The sequence below is a fragment of the Bos grunniens genome, chromosome X (genome assembly GCF_055505025.1).
Source record: "Bos grunniens cultivar Pamir isolate PY7600 chromosome X, Bosgru_T2T1.0, whole genome shotgun sequence".
Lineage (NCBI taxonomy): Eukaryota > Metazoa > Chordata > Mammalia > Artiodactyla > Bovidae > Bos > Bos grunniens.
In genome coordinates, this window is record NC_141194.1 from 107,047,613 (window position 1) to 107,063,729 (window position 16,117).

At 45.8% G+C, this 16,117-nt stretch overlaps 1 protein-coding gene across 1 annotated transcript in view; it reads right to left on the reverse strand.

The window, feature by feature from the left end:
* MPP1 (MAGUK p55 scaffold protein 1) overlaps nucleotides 1-16,117 on the reverse strand; it is a 32,840-nt gene that overhangs the window by 2,334 nt on the left and 14,389 nt on the right. Inside the window, exons 2-11 of the mRNA XM_086385895.1 lie at nucleotides 15,080-15,223; nucleotides 14,625-14,703; nucleotides 13,587-13,672; nucleotides 7,890-7,958; nucleotides 6,086-6,282; nucleotides 3,687-3,793; nucleotides 2,845-2,925; nucleotides 1,983-2,063; nucleotides 658-860; nucleotides 327-401 (exon numbers count right to left, since the gene is read on the reverse strand). Coding sequence (XP_086242021.1) covers nucleotides 327-401; nucleotides 658-860; nucleotides 1,983-2,063; nucleotides 2,845-2,925; nucleotides 3,687-3,793; nucleotides 6,086-6,282; nucleotides 7,890-7,958; nucleotides 13,587-13,672; nucleotides 14,625-14,703; nucleotides 15,080-15,223 — 1,122 coding nt within the window. The remainder of the gene's footprint in view (nucleotides 1-326; nucleotides 402-657; nucleotides 861-1,982; nucleotides 2,064-2,844; nucleotides 2,926-3,686; nucleotides 3,794-6,085; nucleotides 6,283-7,889; nucleotides 7,959-13,586; nucleotides 13,673-14,624; nucleotides 14,704-15,079; nucleotides 15,224-16,117) is intronic.

A 16,117-nucleotide genomic window follows, 5' to 3' on the forward strand; every position in this document is an offset into this window, starting at 1 on the left:
CCTGATGCTGGGAAAGACTGAAGGCAGGAGGAGAAGGGGACAACAGAGGATGAGATGGTTAGATGGCATCACTGACTCGATGGACAGGAGTTTGGGTAGACTCCAGGAGTTGGTGAAGGACAGGGAGGCTTGGCGTGCTGTGGTCCATGGGGTTGCCAAGAGTCAGACACGACTAAGCAACTGAACTGAACAGACTGGATGCATCTGCTCTGTCCTCTTGGCCTCAAGGGCAGGAAGACAGCAGCAGCCAAGACGCTGAGCTCTGCCAGCACCCTGCCAACATCTGTCGGGTCTCCCACTCCCCTGCACAGACCCTACATTCCCACCTGAGTGCCTTGGTCAGTGGGTGCGATGAACACAATGAAAGGTGAAAGTTCTGCCGTCCGAACGATCTTCAGGGTCTGGGAAAAAAATGGAATGGAGGGAGGGAGAGAGAAGAGAGGGGAAAAAGAGTCAGTGGTCACAGCAGACCCCTGGCAATCAGCATCTTAGGGCCTCACCAAGGCCAGGACTATCTCCGGCATGGCTGGTCCAGGTCTTCCTCCTGGTGACCCCAGTGACAGCCCATGAAGCTGGGGTGCACATCCTGCAGGTCCCCCCGAGCTGTGCTCTTCAGCACCACGCTCTCCTCTGCTCCGGCCTTCCCCGCCGACCCACCTGAGGCTCGATGTCCAGGATGGCAACCTTGTCCTGCTTGTGAATCTGGTGCACAGTCTCGAACTTGGTGCCGAACATGTTGCCCTGGTAGCTGCCAAACTCCAAGAACTCGTTGGCGGAGATGCTCCGTGTCATCTCCTCCGTGGAGATGAAGTGATATTCCTTGCCATCTTCTTCGCTCTTCCTGGCCGGCCGTGTCGTATCTGCACCCCAAGAACCCCGATCAATCCCTGAGCCACTCGGGGGCCCCCCTCCACAGCTCCCAGGGCGCAGAACCCTAGCGTCGCCACCACCACCCCAGCTGCCTTTAGTGCAGGGGCTTCTGATTCAGGGAGTCTTCTAAGGGCTTCCCTGGTGGTTCAGACGGTGAAGCGTCTGCCTGCAAAATGGGAGTCCTGGGTTCGATCCCTGTGTCTGGAAGATCCCCTGGAGAAGGCAAGGGCCACCCACTCCAGTACTCTTGCTTAGAAAATTCCATGGCTGGAGAAACCGAGTGGGCTACAGTCCATGGGGGTCACCAAGAGTCGGATACGACTGAGCGACTTCACTTTCTTATTCAGGACCCTCAGGGCCTGACTCAAGAAAATGAAGCAGGCTGGGAACACGTTTAAATGCTCCAGAGTGAGCGACCATCCTCCTGCCATCATAAAGTTGCCTCTCTCTCCAACACCAACCCCAGGGATACAGAAGCTGGAAATCTTTGCAGAGCAGATCTGCAGAGACTTCACAGGCAGTCCAGTGGTTAAGACTCCACCCTCCAATGCAGGCTGGGGCACAGGTTTGAACCCTAGTCAGGGAACTAAGATCCCACGTGCCATGCAGTGTTGTGAAAAAATTTTTTAAATAAATAAATAAAACCGATCTGCAGGCTATATATAGTCTGGATTTCTTGGAAACGCACTGAAAGTCTCCCTTCTTTGACCCAACTTCTCCTTACCTTTTTCACCCACTCTTGCAAACTCAGTTTGCATTTTAAGTTATTGAATGACCCTATGTATTATTGAAGTGTCACTATGTCTCTTAGGCTGACCAAGAGCATAACTACTTTGTTAGTTGCAGCAATTCTGGGGACAAATTTGTATCTTTCCAAATGATCTTTTCTTTTGATCATCAAATGTTTGGGGGAAAAAATCACAAAGAAGGGACTTCCCTGGCTGTCTAGTGGTTAGGGCTCTATGTCTTTGCTGCCAAAGCGTGGGTTCAGTCCCAGCCAGGGAGATTGGGATATCCCCAGCTATGTGGCATGGCCAAGAAGGAAAAAAAAAAAAATCACAAAAAGACAGACCACTATGGAACCATGGCCCTCAGGCCCTTGAGCTACTCACACGGGGCAGGGTATGCAAACTTGTCCGGGTTCTGGCTGAGCAGGGCACTCTTGATGTGGCTGCGGCCCACCCCGCTGGCTCCTGCGTGGACAGAGGAGACAGGCATGCAGATCAATGCTTCCATTTCTTTCCCCAGAGACAAAGACAGGGCTAAAAAGAGGACTAACACATGGGTTTTCATCTCTCAGAGCCCACGATCAGTGACAGGTCAAAGCAAAGAGCATGGGCTTCTGAAGGGCTTGGGTCAGGAGGATCAAGGGTTTCAAGGCCTGGTGTCCTGATGACAATTCAGAACACAGCTGTAATTTGCACATAGGAGCTGGCTACCACAGGGCATTTTCAGTTTCTTTCTGAAGGCTATTTGCCTTCTTAGACTCCCCCCAAATGAATGGAACAGGCTTTTCCTGCAAGTTTAAATGGATCCTCTAACCAACTAACCTTTTCCCTCTAGAGACAGGGAGGATTTGCTCCATTTCAAAGAGCTCTGAATCCTTTTCTGGAGAATGCAAGCATAGGCCTAGAGCATCCCTACTGCTGGCCAGACAGATAAACCATCTAAAAGAATTAGTTGCTGAAAACTGTATCAGGTTTACCCTCTGTAGCAACGTGAACCAAGGTGAGTCCTGGTAAGGACTCAGTAAACTCTTAGATCTGCTCCATATGGAGGCCCAGGACACCCGATTTCTCGCTTCCTTTTCTTCCTCACTGCCCCCTACTTTTTTTTGGAGGAACAGAGTGGGGAGAAGGCATGGAGGTAGGTTACATCCTCCAGGCAGGGAGGCAATGGAGACAGGGTACATCCTGCAGGCAGGGGAACACAAACAGAAATGTTGTGTCCAGTAGCAAAGCAACAAGAAGATACCGATGAGAACCAGGGTCTTCCTCTTGAACGCGGGCAGCCGAACCACTTCCTCGTAGGAAACAACATCCAACTGGTCAAAAACTAGGGACAAAGAAAAGCAAGCCAAGGTCATCCCAGAGCTGGGCAAACCGGGCAGGATGAGATCAGCCAGACAGGCTCGCACACTGGTAGGGACAACTGCGGGTGGGACTGACCCTTGATGGTGGGTGCCCTTCCTTGGGGTCTATGTCTTGGTTTTCCCAATCCCCCTGCCATTGAAACTCAACATGGCTGTCAGTCAGTTCTTTGCACTCAAATTTTCTGTAAGCTTTTGGCCCCAGCTATCAGCCCCACCACTGTCATCTCCCCAGTACCGCCTGTACTGGCCTTTGTCTCAGGGGACGTTGAGTGTCATCCTGACTCTGATCCTGCCACCTCCCATGTCACACAACTGCCCTCTGTGGCTCCATGGAGACTCCCGACTTGGCAGGTGCTTTCAGGTCCTGTGATTTGCTCCTGTCTTTCTTGAAAATGCTCCCCGTAGGAAGGAGGCATTTAACAGACAGTAGCTCAGTCATGGATGATTCTTCCTTTCTTATCTACAACCTGCTTGTGCCCACGGCAGGTAAAGAACACAGTCAGAGTTAGTTCAGGAAAATAGGCCGCTGTCTGAAGTGGCTCAAACCCTGCACTGGGTCATACTGATGTCGGCTGATATATTGAGAAAGGTCTGGAAGGTGGTCAGGGTGGATCCTTGGAGGGAAAGCGTGATGAGCAGCCTTCCTCCCGCATGCCCTGTGTGGAACCGGGTAGAGGGATGTGGTCACAGGAGACCAGGAACAGCGGCGAGTCGGGGAGCGTACTTGCGCTGTGCTTCGCCAGGTACTTGTCTTTGTACTTCTTCTTTTTCCCAAAGGGGCTGCAGCTAGGGGCCTCACTTGGAGCAGAATGGGCCCCACTCGCCACTCGCCTGGAGGGAAGAGACAACAGAGGACATCGGTGGCTTCTTGGTGCAAAAGCCCTGGGTCATTTGCCTGTGTGGTCCCTCTACACGAAACCCCTAGAACCATCTGCCTCTAGCCCTTTCTCTCAAGGCATTATTTACAATAGCCAAGCCGTGGAAACAACCTACATGTCCACCAACAGATGAACGGATAAAGATGTAACATGTGCATATATGCGTGTGAGCATACACACACAGAGGAATATTACTCAGCCATTAATAAAAAGAATGAAACTCTTCCAATTACAATAACATGGATGGGCCTGGAGAGTATTAGGCTTAGTGAAAACTCAGACAGAGAAAAACAAAACTCTAAGTTATCACTTGTATGTGAAATCTAAAATATAAAACGAATGAATGAATAAGACAAAACGAACAGACTCACAGATACGGAGGACAAACTCGTGGTTACCACTGAGGAAAAAGAAGAGGGAGGGGCAATATAGGCGTAGAGGATTAAGAGGTATCAATACAAAAACTGCTATGCATAAAATAAATAAGCTACAAGGATGTATTATATAGTATAGGGACATACAGCCATTATTTTATAACTTTAAATGGAATACAGCAAATCCCCTGGCAGTGCAGTGCTTAGAGGTCTGCATTTTCACTGTCAAGAATGTGGGTTCAACGCACGGTTGAGCAACTAAGATCCTGCAAGCCACACGGTGCAGCCAGTGTTTCCTGGGGTTTTATACTTTCTAGTCTAACACTGGAGAGGGCAATGGCACCCCACTCCAGTACTCTTGCCTGGAAAATCCCATGGACGGAGGAGCCTGGTAGGCTGCAGTCCATGGCGTCGCTGAGGGTCGGGCATGACTAAGCGACTTCACTTTCACTTTTCACTGTCATGCATTGGAGAAGGAAATGGCAACCCACTCCAGTATTCTTGCCTGGAGAATCCCAGGGATGGCGGAGCCTGGTGGGCTGCCATCTATGGGGTCGCACAGAGTCGGACACGACTGAAGCAACTTAGCAGCAGCAGTAGCAGCAGTCTAACACTTCGGTCTTTAATCCCTTTTCTTTTTGTAAATGGTGTGAAAAAATATTCTAATTTTATTTTGTAAAGTAAATGTAGTTGTCCAGTTTTCCTAGCACCACTTATTGAAGACACTGTCTTTCCTCCTTTGCATATTCTTACCTCCTCTGTCATAGGTTAATTGATGTTAAGTACATGTGTTTATTTCTGGGCTCTCTGTTCCATTCCATTGGTCTGTGTGTCTGTTCTTGTGCCACTACTATGCTATTTTTTAAACTTTTTATTTTATATCGGGGTATAGCCAATTAACAATATTGTGATAGTTTCAGGTGGACAGCAAAGGGACTCAGCCATCTGTATATGTGTATCCATTCTCCCCCAAACTCCCCTCCTACCCAGCTGCCACATGACATTGAGCAGAGTTCAATGTGCTATACAGTAGGCCCTTGTTGGTTATCCATTTTAAATATAGTGGTGTAGGGCTACGCTCTTTTGACGACTGTAGCTTTGTAGTATACTCTGAAGTCAGGGAATGTGCTAACTCCAGCTTTGTTCTTTTTTCTTAAGATTGCGTTGGCAACTCAGGGTTTTTTTTGTGTGTGTGTGGTTCCAAATAAGTTTCAGGATTGCTCTACATTGGTGAAAAATGTACGGGTGTTTTGATAGGGATGGCAATCCAACTTGGGGACAGGGATAACCTTTTCTATGTACCACAAATGTGCATAATGGACACATCCTTAAAATTTGACTGTTTTCAGCAGGGCTCAGAGTCTGCCAATAATGTGGGAGACCCGGGTTCGATCCCTGGGTCAGAAAGATCCTCTGGAGAAGACAATGGCCACCCACTCCAGTCCTCTTGCCTGGAGAATCCCATGGATGGAGGAGCCTGGTGGGCTACAGTCCATGGGGTCGCAAAGAGTAGGACACGACTGAGCGACTTCACTTTGACTTTTTCTGCAGGACTCAGAAAATCATGGCTCTGAAGGGCGCTGGGGGAGGGGGGATTAAGTCCCAGTGCCACGGCCTGCTTTGCAAGCTGAGGGAAAGCATTTGTGGCCACAGAGATCCGTGGATGCAGGGAGAACTAGTCAGGCTCCTTTAGCCATAAAACAGCCAGTCAAGCTCATAAGGGCATCATCGCCCCTGCCCCCGACCCATTGTGCTAGGAAAACTGAGAGGTTGGCCCCATTGAGCAACAGAAAGGATACACAGCATGACAGATTGTGGAAGCTGGGCAGTTCTCTGTGGTGGGCGTGGGTCCTCGTCCATCAGTGGCTCACCATTCCTGCAGCTCAGGGGAGGGGATCAGGCCCGCTGACTCCTGGGATGAGCCTTCCACCCGGCCCTGCCACCAGTTGCTGTCATCCTTGTTGATGATCTGGATGACGTCCCCCGTGATGAACTTCAGTCCAGCCTCCTTGCAAGGGATTAGGTTGTCCTTTCTGGGATCATAGTCAAACTGTGCGCGCATGAACATCTGAAAAAGCAGGTGAGAGACGCTGCATTAGTGGAAAGTTTGGCTGTAAATAAGCAGGGTCTGCACTGCATAGACAGCAGGGAGGCAAAGATACTGTGTGGTTACTGGGACTCAGCTGTCCATCCTGGAGTACAAAGCAGCTACTTTTATGAACGTGCCCCAAGTCTTGCTGCTGATATCACATAAAATGAGAAGATCATTTCAAATCAAAGCAAATCAAAACAAATCAAGCAAATAAAATGTGTTTGATTATCAAATAAAAACAAAACCTACTATGCTTGAAATGTAGTATTTCTTTATACACGGAAGCAAAAAAAGACTGGAAGAAGCTATTAGGTCAGAACTTAATACCAGCTATCTCGGAGAGGAAGATCAGGGGTGTAAATCCAACCCAAAGAAATAAAAAAAGCAGGAAGGAGCAGAAAGCAATGAAACAGAAAAATAGAGTTGAAAGGATCAAGAGAGGCAACACTGGTTCTCTGAAGATTCATGAAATTCAGGCCGACTAAAAAACGAGAGAAGACGCCACTTCCCAGCAGAGAGAAAATTGTAACACCACCAACACAATGGCCAAAAGGAAGGGGGAAAATGCCAGAGAACTCTCAGCGAGGATGCAGTGGAGCTGGAACTGGAAGCTGGGAATGGAAAATGGTATAGCTACCTTGGAAAACAATTGGGCAACATCACCACAGTTGAACATGCTCCACAACTCGTCAGAAATGCACTGAAACTCAGATACAATGAGGTTCATGGCAGCACTGTTTTTTTTTTTTCTTTTTGTAAGAATCAAAAAGCTGGAATTGCAAAAGGCCCTCAAGAGCATGTTCATATGAGAAGTGAATAAGAAGGAATCACATGTACACCCATGGCTGATTCATGTGAATGTATGGCAAAAATCACCACAATATTGTAAAATAATTAGCCTCCAATTAAAATTTAAAAAAATAAAAATAATTCAAACAAACAAACAAAAAAAGGAAGGAATCATCAGTTGCTACAGCACAGACTTCACACCCAGTGAACAAAACGAGACACTAAAGGATTTATACTGTGTGAGTCAATTTACACAAATTCCCAAAAGGGGCAAAACTCATCTCTGGAGTCAGAAGTCAGGGTTGGCGGACTGGAAATGGGGATGGGGACTCTCAGGGTGCTGGTCACATGGGTGTGTTAAGTTTGTGAAAATTCATCTGGTTTTATACTTATGATTTGTGTACTTTGTTGTCTATGCGTTCATATATACCAAAACTTCAATCTTAAAAAGTTTACTTGACAAGAAAATTATACCATCACACATTAAGTAACCTGGAACGGAAACTTCAGAGTGATTTTTGTCAAAGTTCATCTGCCAGGGCCCTGCACAAGCGATTTCCCTCCTAAGCCATGATGTGCTGTGTGTGAAGGGGGGTTGCAGAATCAGGAGATGGGCCTTTGCTCTCACGTGCAGGATATGCAGCAAAGGCCTGCCAGTCTGCAACATGTGTTAATTTGGCTCAGAGAGTACTAGGCAGATCCACTGATTAGAATCACATCATTCAGTCAAATTCTGAGAGCATCGTGGGTCTGAATCCTGCCATCATCGCAACAGAGAAAATGCTGCCACCTACTTGCAGTGCTGGAAGCCGATTTTGCTGGTTGGGAATTACTTTCAATGAGATCATTCCTTTGGTTTCTTTCTATTAAAAAAGAAACATGAAATAACTGTTAAGTAAAATGAACTTGGCTGACTGGAGGTCTCATGAAGTCATTTTCCCCTCCCAAAGGCCCATGAGGTTTCATTTTTTTTTCTCGGTAGCCATCATTGCACTTTGAAATGTTGTACCAGAACATTTTCTTAGAGACAGAAATGTCATGTGCCCCATAAACCAGCATAACAGCATGAACCAAAGGCTAATGATTGTCCCTCCTCTTCACCGGTAACCCCAAAAGATCCCCAGACGTACTTAAAATGAACCCCTACAATGAACACATATGTCCACACTTTTCTATACAATACAAACATGTACAGATATTTATACACATATTCATATTTATGCATTTTTGTTGTTTTTAACAAAATTGGATTATACTATAAGCATGACTCAATGACTTGCTTCCAGGTCAATATATGAAGACTTCACTCTCTCTGATGGCTCAGTTACATCCCTTGTGTGATGGTGGCCTCAGCCACCATCCCCATTAGTGGGCGTGTCCACTGTCACCAGTTTTTGTTTTTTCTTCTACAACCTGCGCTTCCCTGGTGGCTCAGACAATAAAGCGCCTGCCCGTAATGTGGGAGACCCAAGTTCAATCCCTGGGTTGGGAAGATCCCCTGGAGAAGGCAATGGCCACCCATTCCAGTACTCTTGCCTAGAAAATTCCATGGATGGAGGAGCCGGGTGGGCTACAGTCCAGGGGCTCTCAAAGAGTTGGACACAACTCAGTGACTTCACTTTCTTTCTTTCTTACAACCTGCTGCCAGAGACCCCCTTCAACATATGTCCTTATATATTTGCATTGGATTTCTACAGACTAGAACCCCATGAGAGAAATGCAGAATCAAATGGTAAAAATACTTTTAGAGCTATCCTCAACTTACTTTTCTATAGATATTCCACTCTCACTAGGAGAAACTCTATAGGTCCAACAACCGAGTTTCGTCCATAAAGATCAGATCAGAAAACAGAAGGATTCAGAGTCTTAAAAGATGTATCCATCAACTGCAGTGTGTGGACATGACCTGGATCCTGATGTAAATACCCAAAGCACGTGCCCCAGATCCGTGTGGTAGTAACTGTTGTTGTTATTGGGTTGCCCAGTCGTGTGTGACTCTTTGTGACCCCATGGACCGCAGCATGCCAGGCCTCCCTGTCCATAACCAACTCCCAGAGTTTATTCAAACTCAGGTTCATCGAGCCAGGATGCCATCCAACCACCTCATCCTCTGTCGTCCCCTTCTCCCCCTGCCTTCAATCTTTCCCAACATCAGGGACTTTTGTTCCCCTCTATATTTCGGCCTTCCCCTCTGTAAACAACCCCTTCATTCAGCATCTTATCCACCTTTTGGAGTGGGTCACCTGTCTCCTGCCAGGACCCTGGCTGGAGTGTTTCATGCTCACCAGCACGAGGAGCTGACTCATATCCTCACAGTGTACCCTGCACAGAACACGATCCTCTGCACTTGGCCTTAATCATTTCTTCTCAATAGAATGTGATGCATAGGTGTTTTTCTGAGCCCACAGCAAGGCTGTATCCCTTAATCTTGAAACAACTGTTTCAAATATATGAACATTCAAAATTTACACTTCTTTTTGATTTGTGTAAATATAATCAACTATGTAAAAGTTAATTTGTGTCATGTGGCAAAAGATACTATATACAATACACTTGGAAACATAATGGGCTTCCCTTGTAGCTCAGTCCATTATCTTCCTGTAGTGCAGGAGACCTGAGTTCCATCCCTGGGTTGGGAAGATCCCCTGGAGAAGGACAGGGCAACCCATTCCAGTATCCTTGCCTGGAAAATCTCACGGACAGAGGAGCCTGGTGGGCTGCAGTCCATGGGGTCGCAAAAAATCAGGCACGACTGAGCGACTAACACTGACTGACTTACTGGAAACATATTATTGTGCATATAATAGGCAGACAGTTAATAACCAATATTTCAAGAGCTTCTAAACTTTGTTATATGGGCTTCCCTGGTGGCTCAGATGGTAAAGAGTCTGCCTGCAATACTGGAGACCCAGGTTCGATCCTTGGGTTAGGAAGATCCCCTGAAGAAGGAAATGGCAACCCACTCCAGTATTCTTGCCTGGAGAATTCCATGGACGGAGGAGCCTGGTGGGTTACATTGCATGGGATCACAAAGAGTTGGACACGACTGAGCAACTAACAATCAGGCTCACTCAAACTCTGTTATAAATAGATAAGCAACCCAATAGACAACAGGGCAAAAAGATACAAGAAGGAAAAGCATATAGCCACGAGCTCTTGAAAAGTGCTCAACTTTGGCTCTGGGAATACAATTAGAAAAATAAAGCAACCATGAAGTACTTTGCACCCGTCAGATTGGCAGAAATTTGAAAGGAATGTTAACATGTAATTCTGGCAATGTTCAGTTTTTTCATTTCTGGTTCAAACCACACTTGTTTTTGAGTTTCTATTCTCTGCTTCATTCCCATGCTAAGTGCCTGAGGGGTGCTTCCTACTAGCCATGGCCAATGACACCCAAATACTTCATGTGATTTTCCCAGCTTTGCTTGCAGGAACGGTCACCATTGTGCGCAGGGCTGAAGAACCATGGTGAAGAATCTGGAAGGGCAAACACCCAGCACAACTGAATCTAGAGGGCATGTTCAATGTCTCATCTCAGTTCAGTTCAGTCGCTCAGTCATGTCCAAATCTTTGCAACCCCATGGAGTTCAGCAGGACAGGCTTTTCTGTCCATCACGAACTCCCAGAGCATGCTCAAACTCATGTCCATCAAGTCAGTGATGCTATCCAACCATCTTGTCCTCTGTAGTCCCATTCTCCTCCTGCCTTCAATCTTTCCCAGCATCAGGGTCTTTTCAAATGAGTCAGTTCTTCACATCAGGTGGCCCAAGTATTGGAGTTTCAGCATCATTCCTTCCAAAGAAATCCCAGGGCTGATCTCCTTCAGAATGGACTGATTGGATCTCCTTGCAGTCCAAGGGACTCTCAAGAGTCTTCTCCAACACCACAGTTCAAAAGCATAAGTTCTTTGGTGCTCAGCTTTCTTTATGGGCCAACTCTCACATCCATACATGACTCCTGGAAAAACCATAGCCTTGAGTAGATGAACCTTTGACGGCAAAGTGATGTCTCTGTTTTCAATATGCTGTCTAGGTTGGTGATAGCTTTTCTTCCAAGGAGCAAATGTTTTTGAATTTCATGGCTGCAGTCACCATCTATAGTGATTTTGGAGCCCCCCAAAACAAAGTCTGTCACTGTTTCCATTGTTTCCCCATGTATTTGGCATGAAGTTATGGGACTGGATGCCTTGATCTTAGTTTTTTGAATGGTGAGTTTTTGTGTTTTTTTTTGAACAGTGAGTTTTAAGCCAGCTTTTTCACTCTCCTGTTTCACTTTCATCAAGAGGCTCTTTACTTCCTCTTTACTTTCTGCCATAAGGGTGGTGTCATCTGCATATCTGAGGTTCTTGATATTTCTCCTGGCAATCTTGATTCCAGCTTGTGTTTATCCAGCCTGGCATTTCTCATGATGTACTGTGCATGTAAATTAAACAAGCAGGGTGACAAGATACAGCCTTGACGAACTTCTTTCTCAGTTTGGAACCACTCTGTTGTTACATGTCCAGTTCTAACTGTTGCTTCTTGACCTGCATTCAGATTTCTCAGGAGGCGTGGTCAGGTGGTCTGGTATTCCCATTTCTCAAAGAATTTTCCAGTTTGTTGTGATCTACACAGTCAAAGGCTTTGACAGCAGTAGATGTTTTTTTGGAACCCTCTTGCTTTTTCTATGATCCAACAGATGTTGGCAATGTGTTATCTGGCTCCTCTGCCTCTTCTAAAACCAGCTTGAACATTTGGAAATTCATGGATCAGGTATTGCTGAAGCCTGACTTAGAGAATTTTGAGCATTACTTTGCTAGCGTGTGAGATGAGTGCAATTGTGCAGTAGTTTTAACATTCTTTGGCATTGCCCTTCTTTGGGATTGGAATGAAAACTGACCTTTTCCAGTCCCGTGGCCACTGTTGAGTTTGCCAAATTTGCTGGCATATTGGGTGCAGCACTTTCACAGCATCATCTTTTAGGATTTGAAATAGCTTAACTGGAATTCTATCACCTCCAGTAGCTTTGTTTGTAGTGATGCTTCCTAAGGCCCTCTTGGCTTCGCATTCCAGGATGTCTGGCTACAGGTGAGTGATCACACCATCATGGTTATCTGCGTTGGAAGATCTTTTTGGTATAGCTCTTCTGTGTATTCTTGCCAGCTCTTCTTAATATCTTCTGCTTCTGTTAGGTCCATACCATTCCTGTCCTTTATTGTGCCCATCTTTGCATGAAATGTTCCCTTGGTATCTCTAAGTTTTTTGAAGAGATCTCTAGTCTTTCCCACTCTATTATTTTCCTCTATTTCTTTGCATTGATCACTCAGGACGGCTTTCTTATCTCTTCTTTCTATTCTTTGGAACTCTGCATTTATATGGTATATCTTTCATTTTCACCTTTGCCTTCTGCCTCTATTCTTTTCTCAGCTATTTGTAAGGCCTCCTTAGACAACATTTTGCTTTTTTGCATTTCTTTTTCTCGGGGATGGTCTTGATCACTGCCTCCTGTACAATGTCACGAACCTCTGTCCATAGTTCTTCAGGCACTCTGTCTATCAGATCTAGTCCCTTACATCTATTTGTCACTTCCACTGTATAATTGTAAGGGATTTGATTTAGATCATATCTGAAAGGTCTAGTGGTTTTCCCTACTTTCTCCAATTTAAGTCTGAATTTGGCAATAAGGAGTTCATGATCTGAGCCACAGTCAGCTCCCAGTATAGTTTTTGCTGACTGTATAGAGCTTCTCCATCTCTGGCTACAAAGAATATAATCAATCTGATTTTGGTATTGACCATCTGGTGATGTCCATGTGTAGAGTCTTCTCCTGTGTTGTTGGAAGAGGGTGTTTGCTATGACCAGTGCATTCTCTTGGCAAAGCTCTGTTAGCTTTTGCCCTGCTTCATTCTGTACTCGAAGGCCAAATGTGCCTGTTACTCTAGGTATCTCCTGACTTCCTACTTTTGCATTCTAGTCCCCTATAATGAAAAGGACATCTTTTGGGGTTTTAGTTCTAGAATGTCTTTTAGGTTTTCATAGAACCATTCAACTTCAGCTTCTTAAGCCTTAGTGGTTGGGGCATAGACTTGGATTACTGTAATACTGACTGATTTGTCTTGGAAATGAACAGAGATCATTCTGTCTTTTTGACGTTTCATCTTTTAGTCCATTCCTCTCTGTAAGAAATCTATAACAGAATAGTGATTACTAGCATCTTCGTGTTATAGATGACTTAGAGAAGTGAATTTTGCTCCAAATCACAGGGCTGGAGTAAAAGAGAGTGTGATTCAGGGCTGCCATTAAAGACTGAGGACTTCTGGCACTCAGTACAGAGCTTTTTCTAGACACTCTGGGTCATATGCCTTGTTTTAGAAGTTTACTAAATGAAAACAGAGGGTTGTCATTTCTTGAGTGATAAGAGGCCCTTCAATGAGGTATAAATACAAAAATGCGGTACGTGGACAGCAATTCCGATCCACAGTTCACCAAGACAAGGGCAGAGTGGATACCCACCATCGCCTTCTGCAGCTGATCTACCGAGTGATTAGTCACGTTTGTGCCATTGATTTCTAGGATCTCGTCCCCAACGTGAAGTGAGCCTACCATCAAAAGAAAACAGGTTCAGACAAGAGCTGTCAATAGGAGTCAAAACACTGCAGGAAAGAAACTGTGATTTGTAGCAATAGATTGTGTGATACAATTTTGTATCATTGTGTGATACAATTTTGTACAATATTGTACTGTGATACAATAGATTGTGTAAAAAAAAACAAAGGGTTAGAAGTATTCGACCACAAGAGACCGGAATATTCTATTGATGGCCCTCTGGGTCCTATGAGGACCAGCACTGGGAAGTTGACTACGTCATCTGCCTTGACTTCAGGACTCCGAGTAAAGAATAAAAGTACCTGATCCTCAAAATCTCCTGGAACTACAGTGCCCCTGATCTCTGGGGCCTCTGATAACAGCTATACAACACTCAAAGAAATCAGAAAATGAAGAACTTGGCACTCTGAAGTCACCAGCAAGCTTGATGTTTTTCTGCTGTTAAGCTAAAACCTCCAAACACTACCAAGTGATCAAGTTAATCACTGTTTAGAATCTGTGTGAATCTCTGTGAAGAGTGGTTATCTTACCTGCACTCCCCTAGATACAAAGAAAAGTGCTTTTACTAATGGATGCTTCTGCAAATTGATGGCTGCTTCCCATGAAGGAGATACAGCAGTTACTGAAATATGTGTTAATGTCTATTTGCTTAGTTGTTTTTTTTTTTCTGGCTGTGCTGTTTAGCTAATGGAATCTTAGTTCCCCGAGCAGGGATTGAACTATGGCTCACAGCCGTGAGAATACCGAGTCCTAAATACTGATGTACCAGGAAATTTCCTATTTTCTCAGTTTAACTGGTAGCCCCAGGAGGCAGAGATGGTCTCTTTGCTTCATTGCTATGTATTCAGAGGCGGATGAAAGGGGTTGCATATAGTAATTGCTCAAATGTTACCTAACAGGAAAAATAGTCATGTCATGAAGTATAGAAGAAGGCTGGACCTATACCTTGTCTGTGGACCATGCCCCCATGGAGAATTCTGGCCACCGTACATGACTGCTTCTCGTTCAGCTTCAGTGTGATTCCCTGGAAGATAGACAAAGCCATAGCATGCTTGACTGTGAGCTATTTCTGAGCTGATCTTGTTTTGTTTGTTTCAGTTCTATCAGTTTATTGCTACCAACCCTCCACCCTCATGTGAACGTGCTCAGTCCTGTAACCCCATGGACTGCAGCCCGCCAGGCTCCTCTTTGTCCATGGACATTTCCAGGCAGGAATACTGGAGGTGGTTGCTGTTTCTGTCTCCAGGCTGAGCTGATCTTTAAGATATCTGAAAGTGATTTCTTGGGAGAAAGACTTTCTGTCTCCACCACCTGGGGCATCAACCACTGGAAGGGGGCAGGAAGCCTGCTCTGGAGCGGGAGTGGGCAGGGGGGTGATGATGGCGAAAAACAGGGGTTACCATGGGCTCCTCGGTGACCTTCTCAAACTGGATGAGCCGCACCTTCCGGGCCTCCTGGCCCTGAGTCTGGGCTGGGCTCCCCAGGGCAGCAGGCCCATTGGTGTACATGTCCTCCATGACAGCACTCAGCTGGGGTGACACAGGCTGGTGGGGCAAAAGAGCAGAGCATTGGATGAAGCAAGTGGCTGAGGCGACCCCTAGGATATCACTGCAGGGCTACAACCCCCAAAGCTACAGAAAGTGAAAGTGAAGTCACTCAGTCGTGTCTGACTCTTTGCGACCCCATGGACTGTAGCCCACCAGGCTCCTCCATCCAGGGAATTTTCTAAACAAGAGTACTGGTGTGGGTGGCCATTCCCTTCTCCAGGGGATCTTCCTGACCTAGGGATCTAACCAGGGTCTCCCACATTGCGGGCAGGCGCTTTACCATCTGAGCCACCAGGGAATCCCAAGCTACGTAAACCAATGCTTATCTTCTTAGGCTGGTAGCTGACTGCATTCAATTTGATGGGCCATGTTATTTATCCTATCATTTTGCCATTTCATACTGGATACTGAAAGAGGAACTCCCCAGGTCAGTAGGTGCCCAATATACTACTGGAGATCAGTGGAGAAATAACTCCAGAAAGAATTAAGGGAAGGAGCCAAAGCAAAAACAATACCCAGTTGTGGATGTGACTGGTGATAGAAGCAAGGTCTGATGCTGTAAAGAGCAATATTGCATAGGAACCTGGAATGTTAGGGCCATGAATCAAGGCAAATTGTAAGTGGTCAAACAGGAGATGGCAAGAGTGAACGTCGACATTCTAGGAATCAGCGAACTAAAATGGACTGGAATGGGTGAATTTAACTCAGATGACCATTATATCTACTACTGTGGGCAGGAATCCCTTAGAAGAAATGGAGTAGCCATCATGGTCAACAAAAGAGTCCGAAACGCAGTACTTGGATGCAATCTCAAAAACGACAAAATGATCTCTGTTCGTTTCCAAGGCAAACCATTCAATATCACAGGAATCCAAGTCTATGCCCCAACCA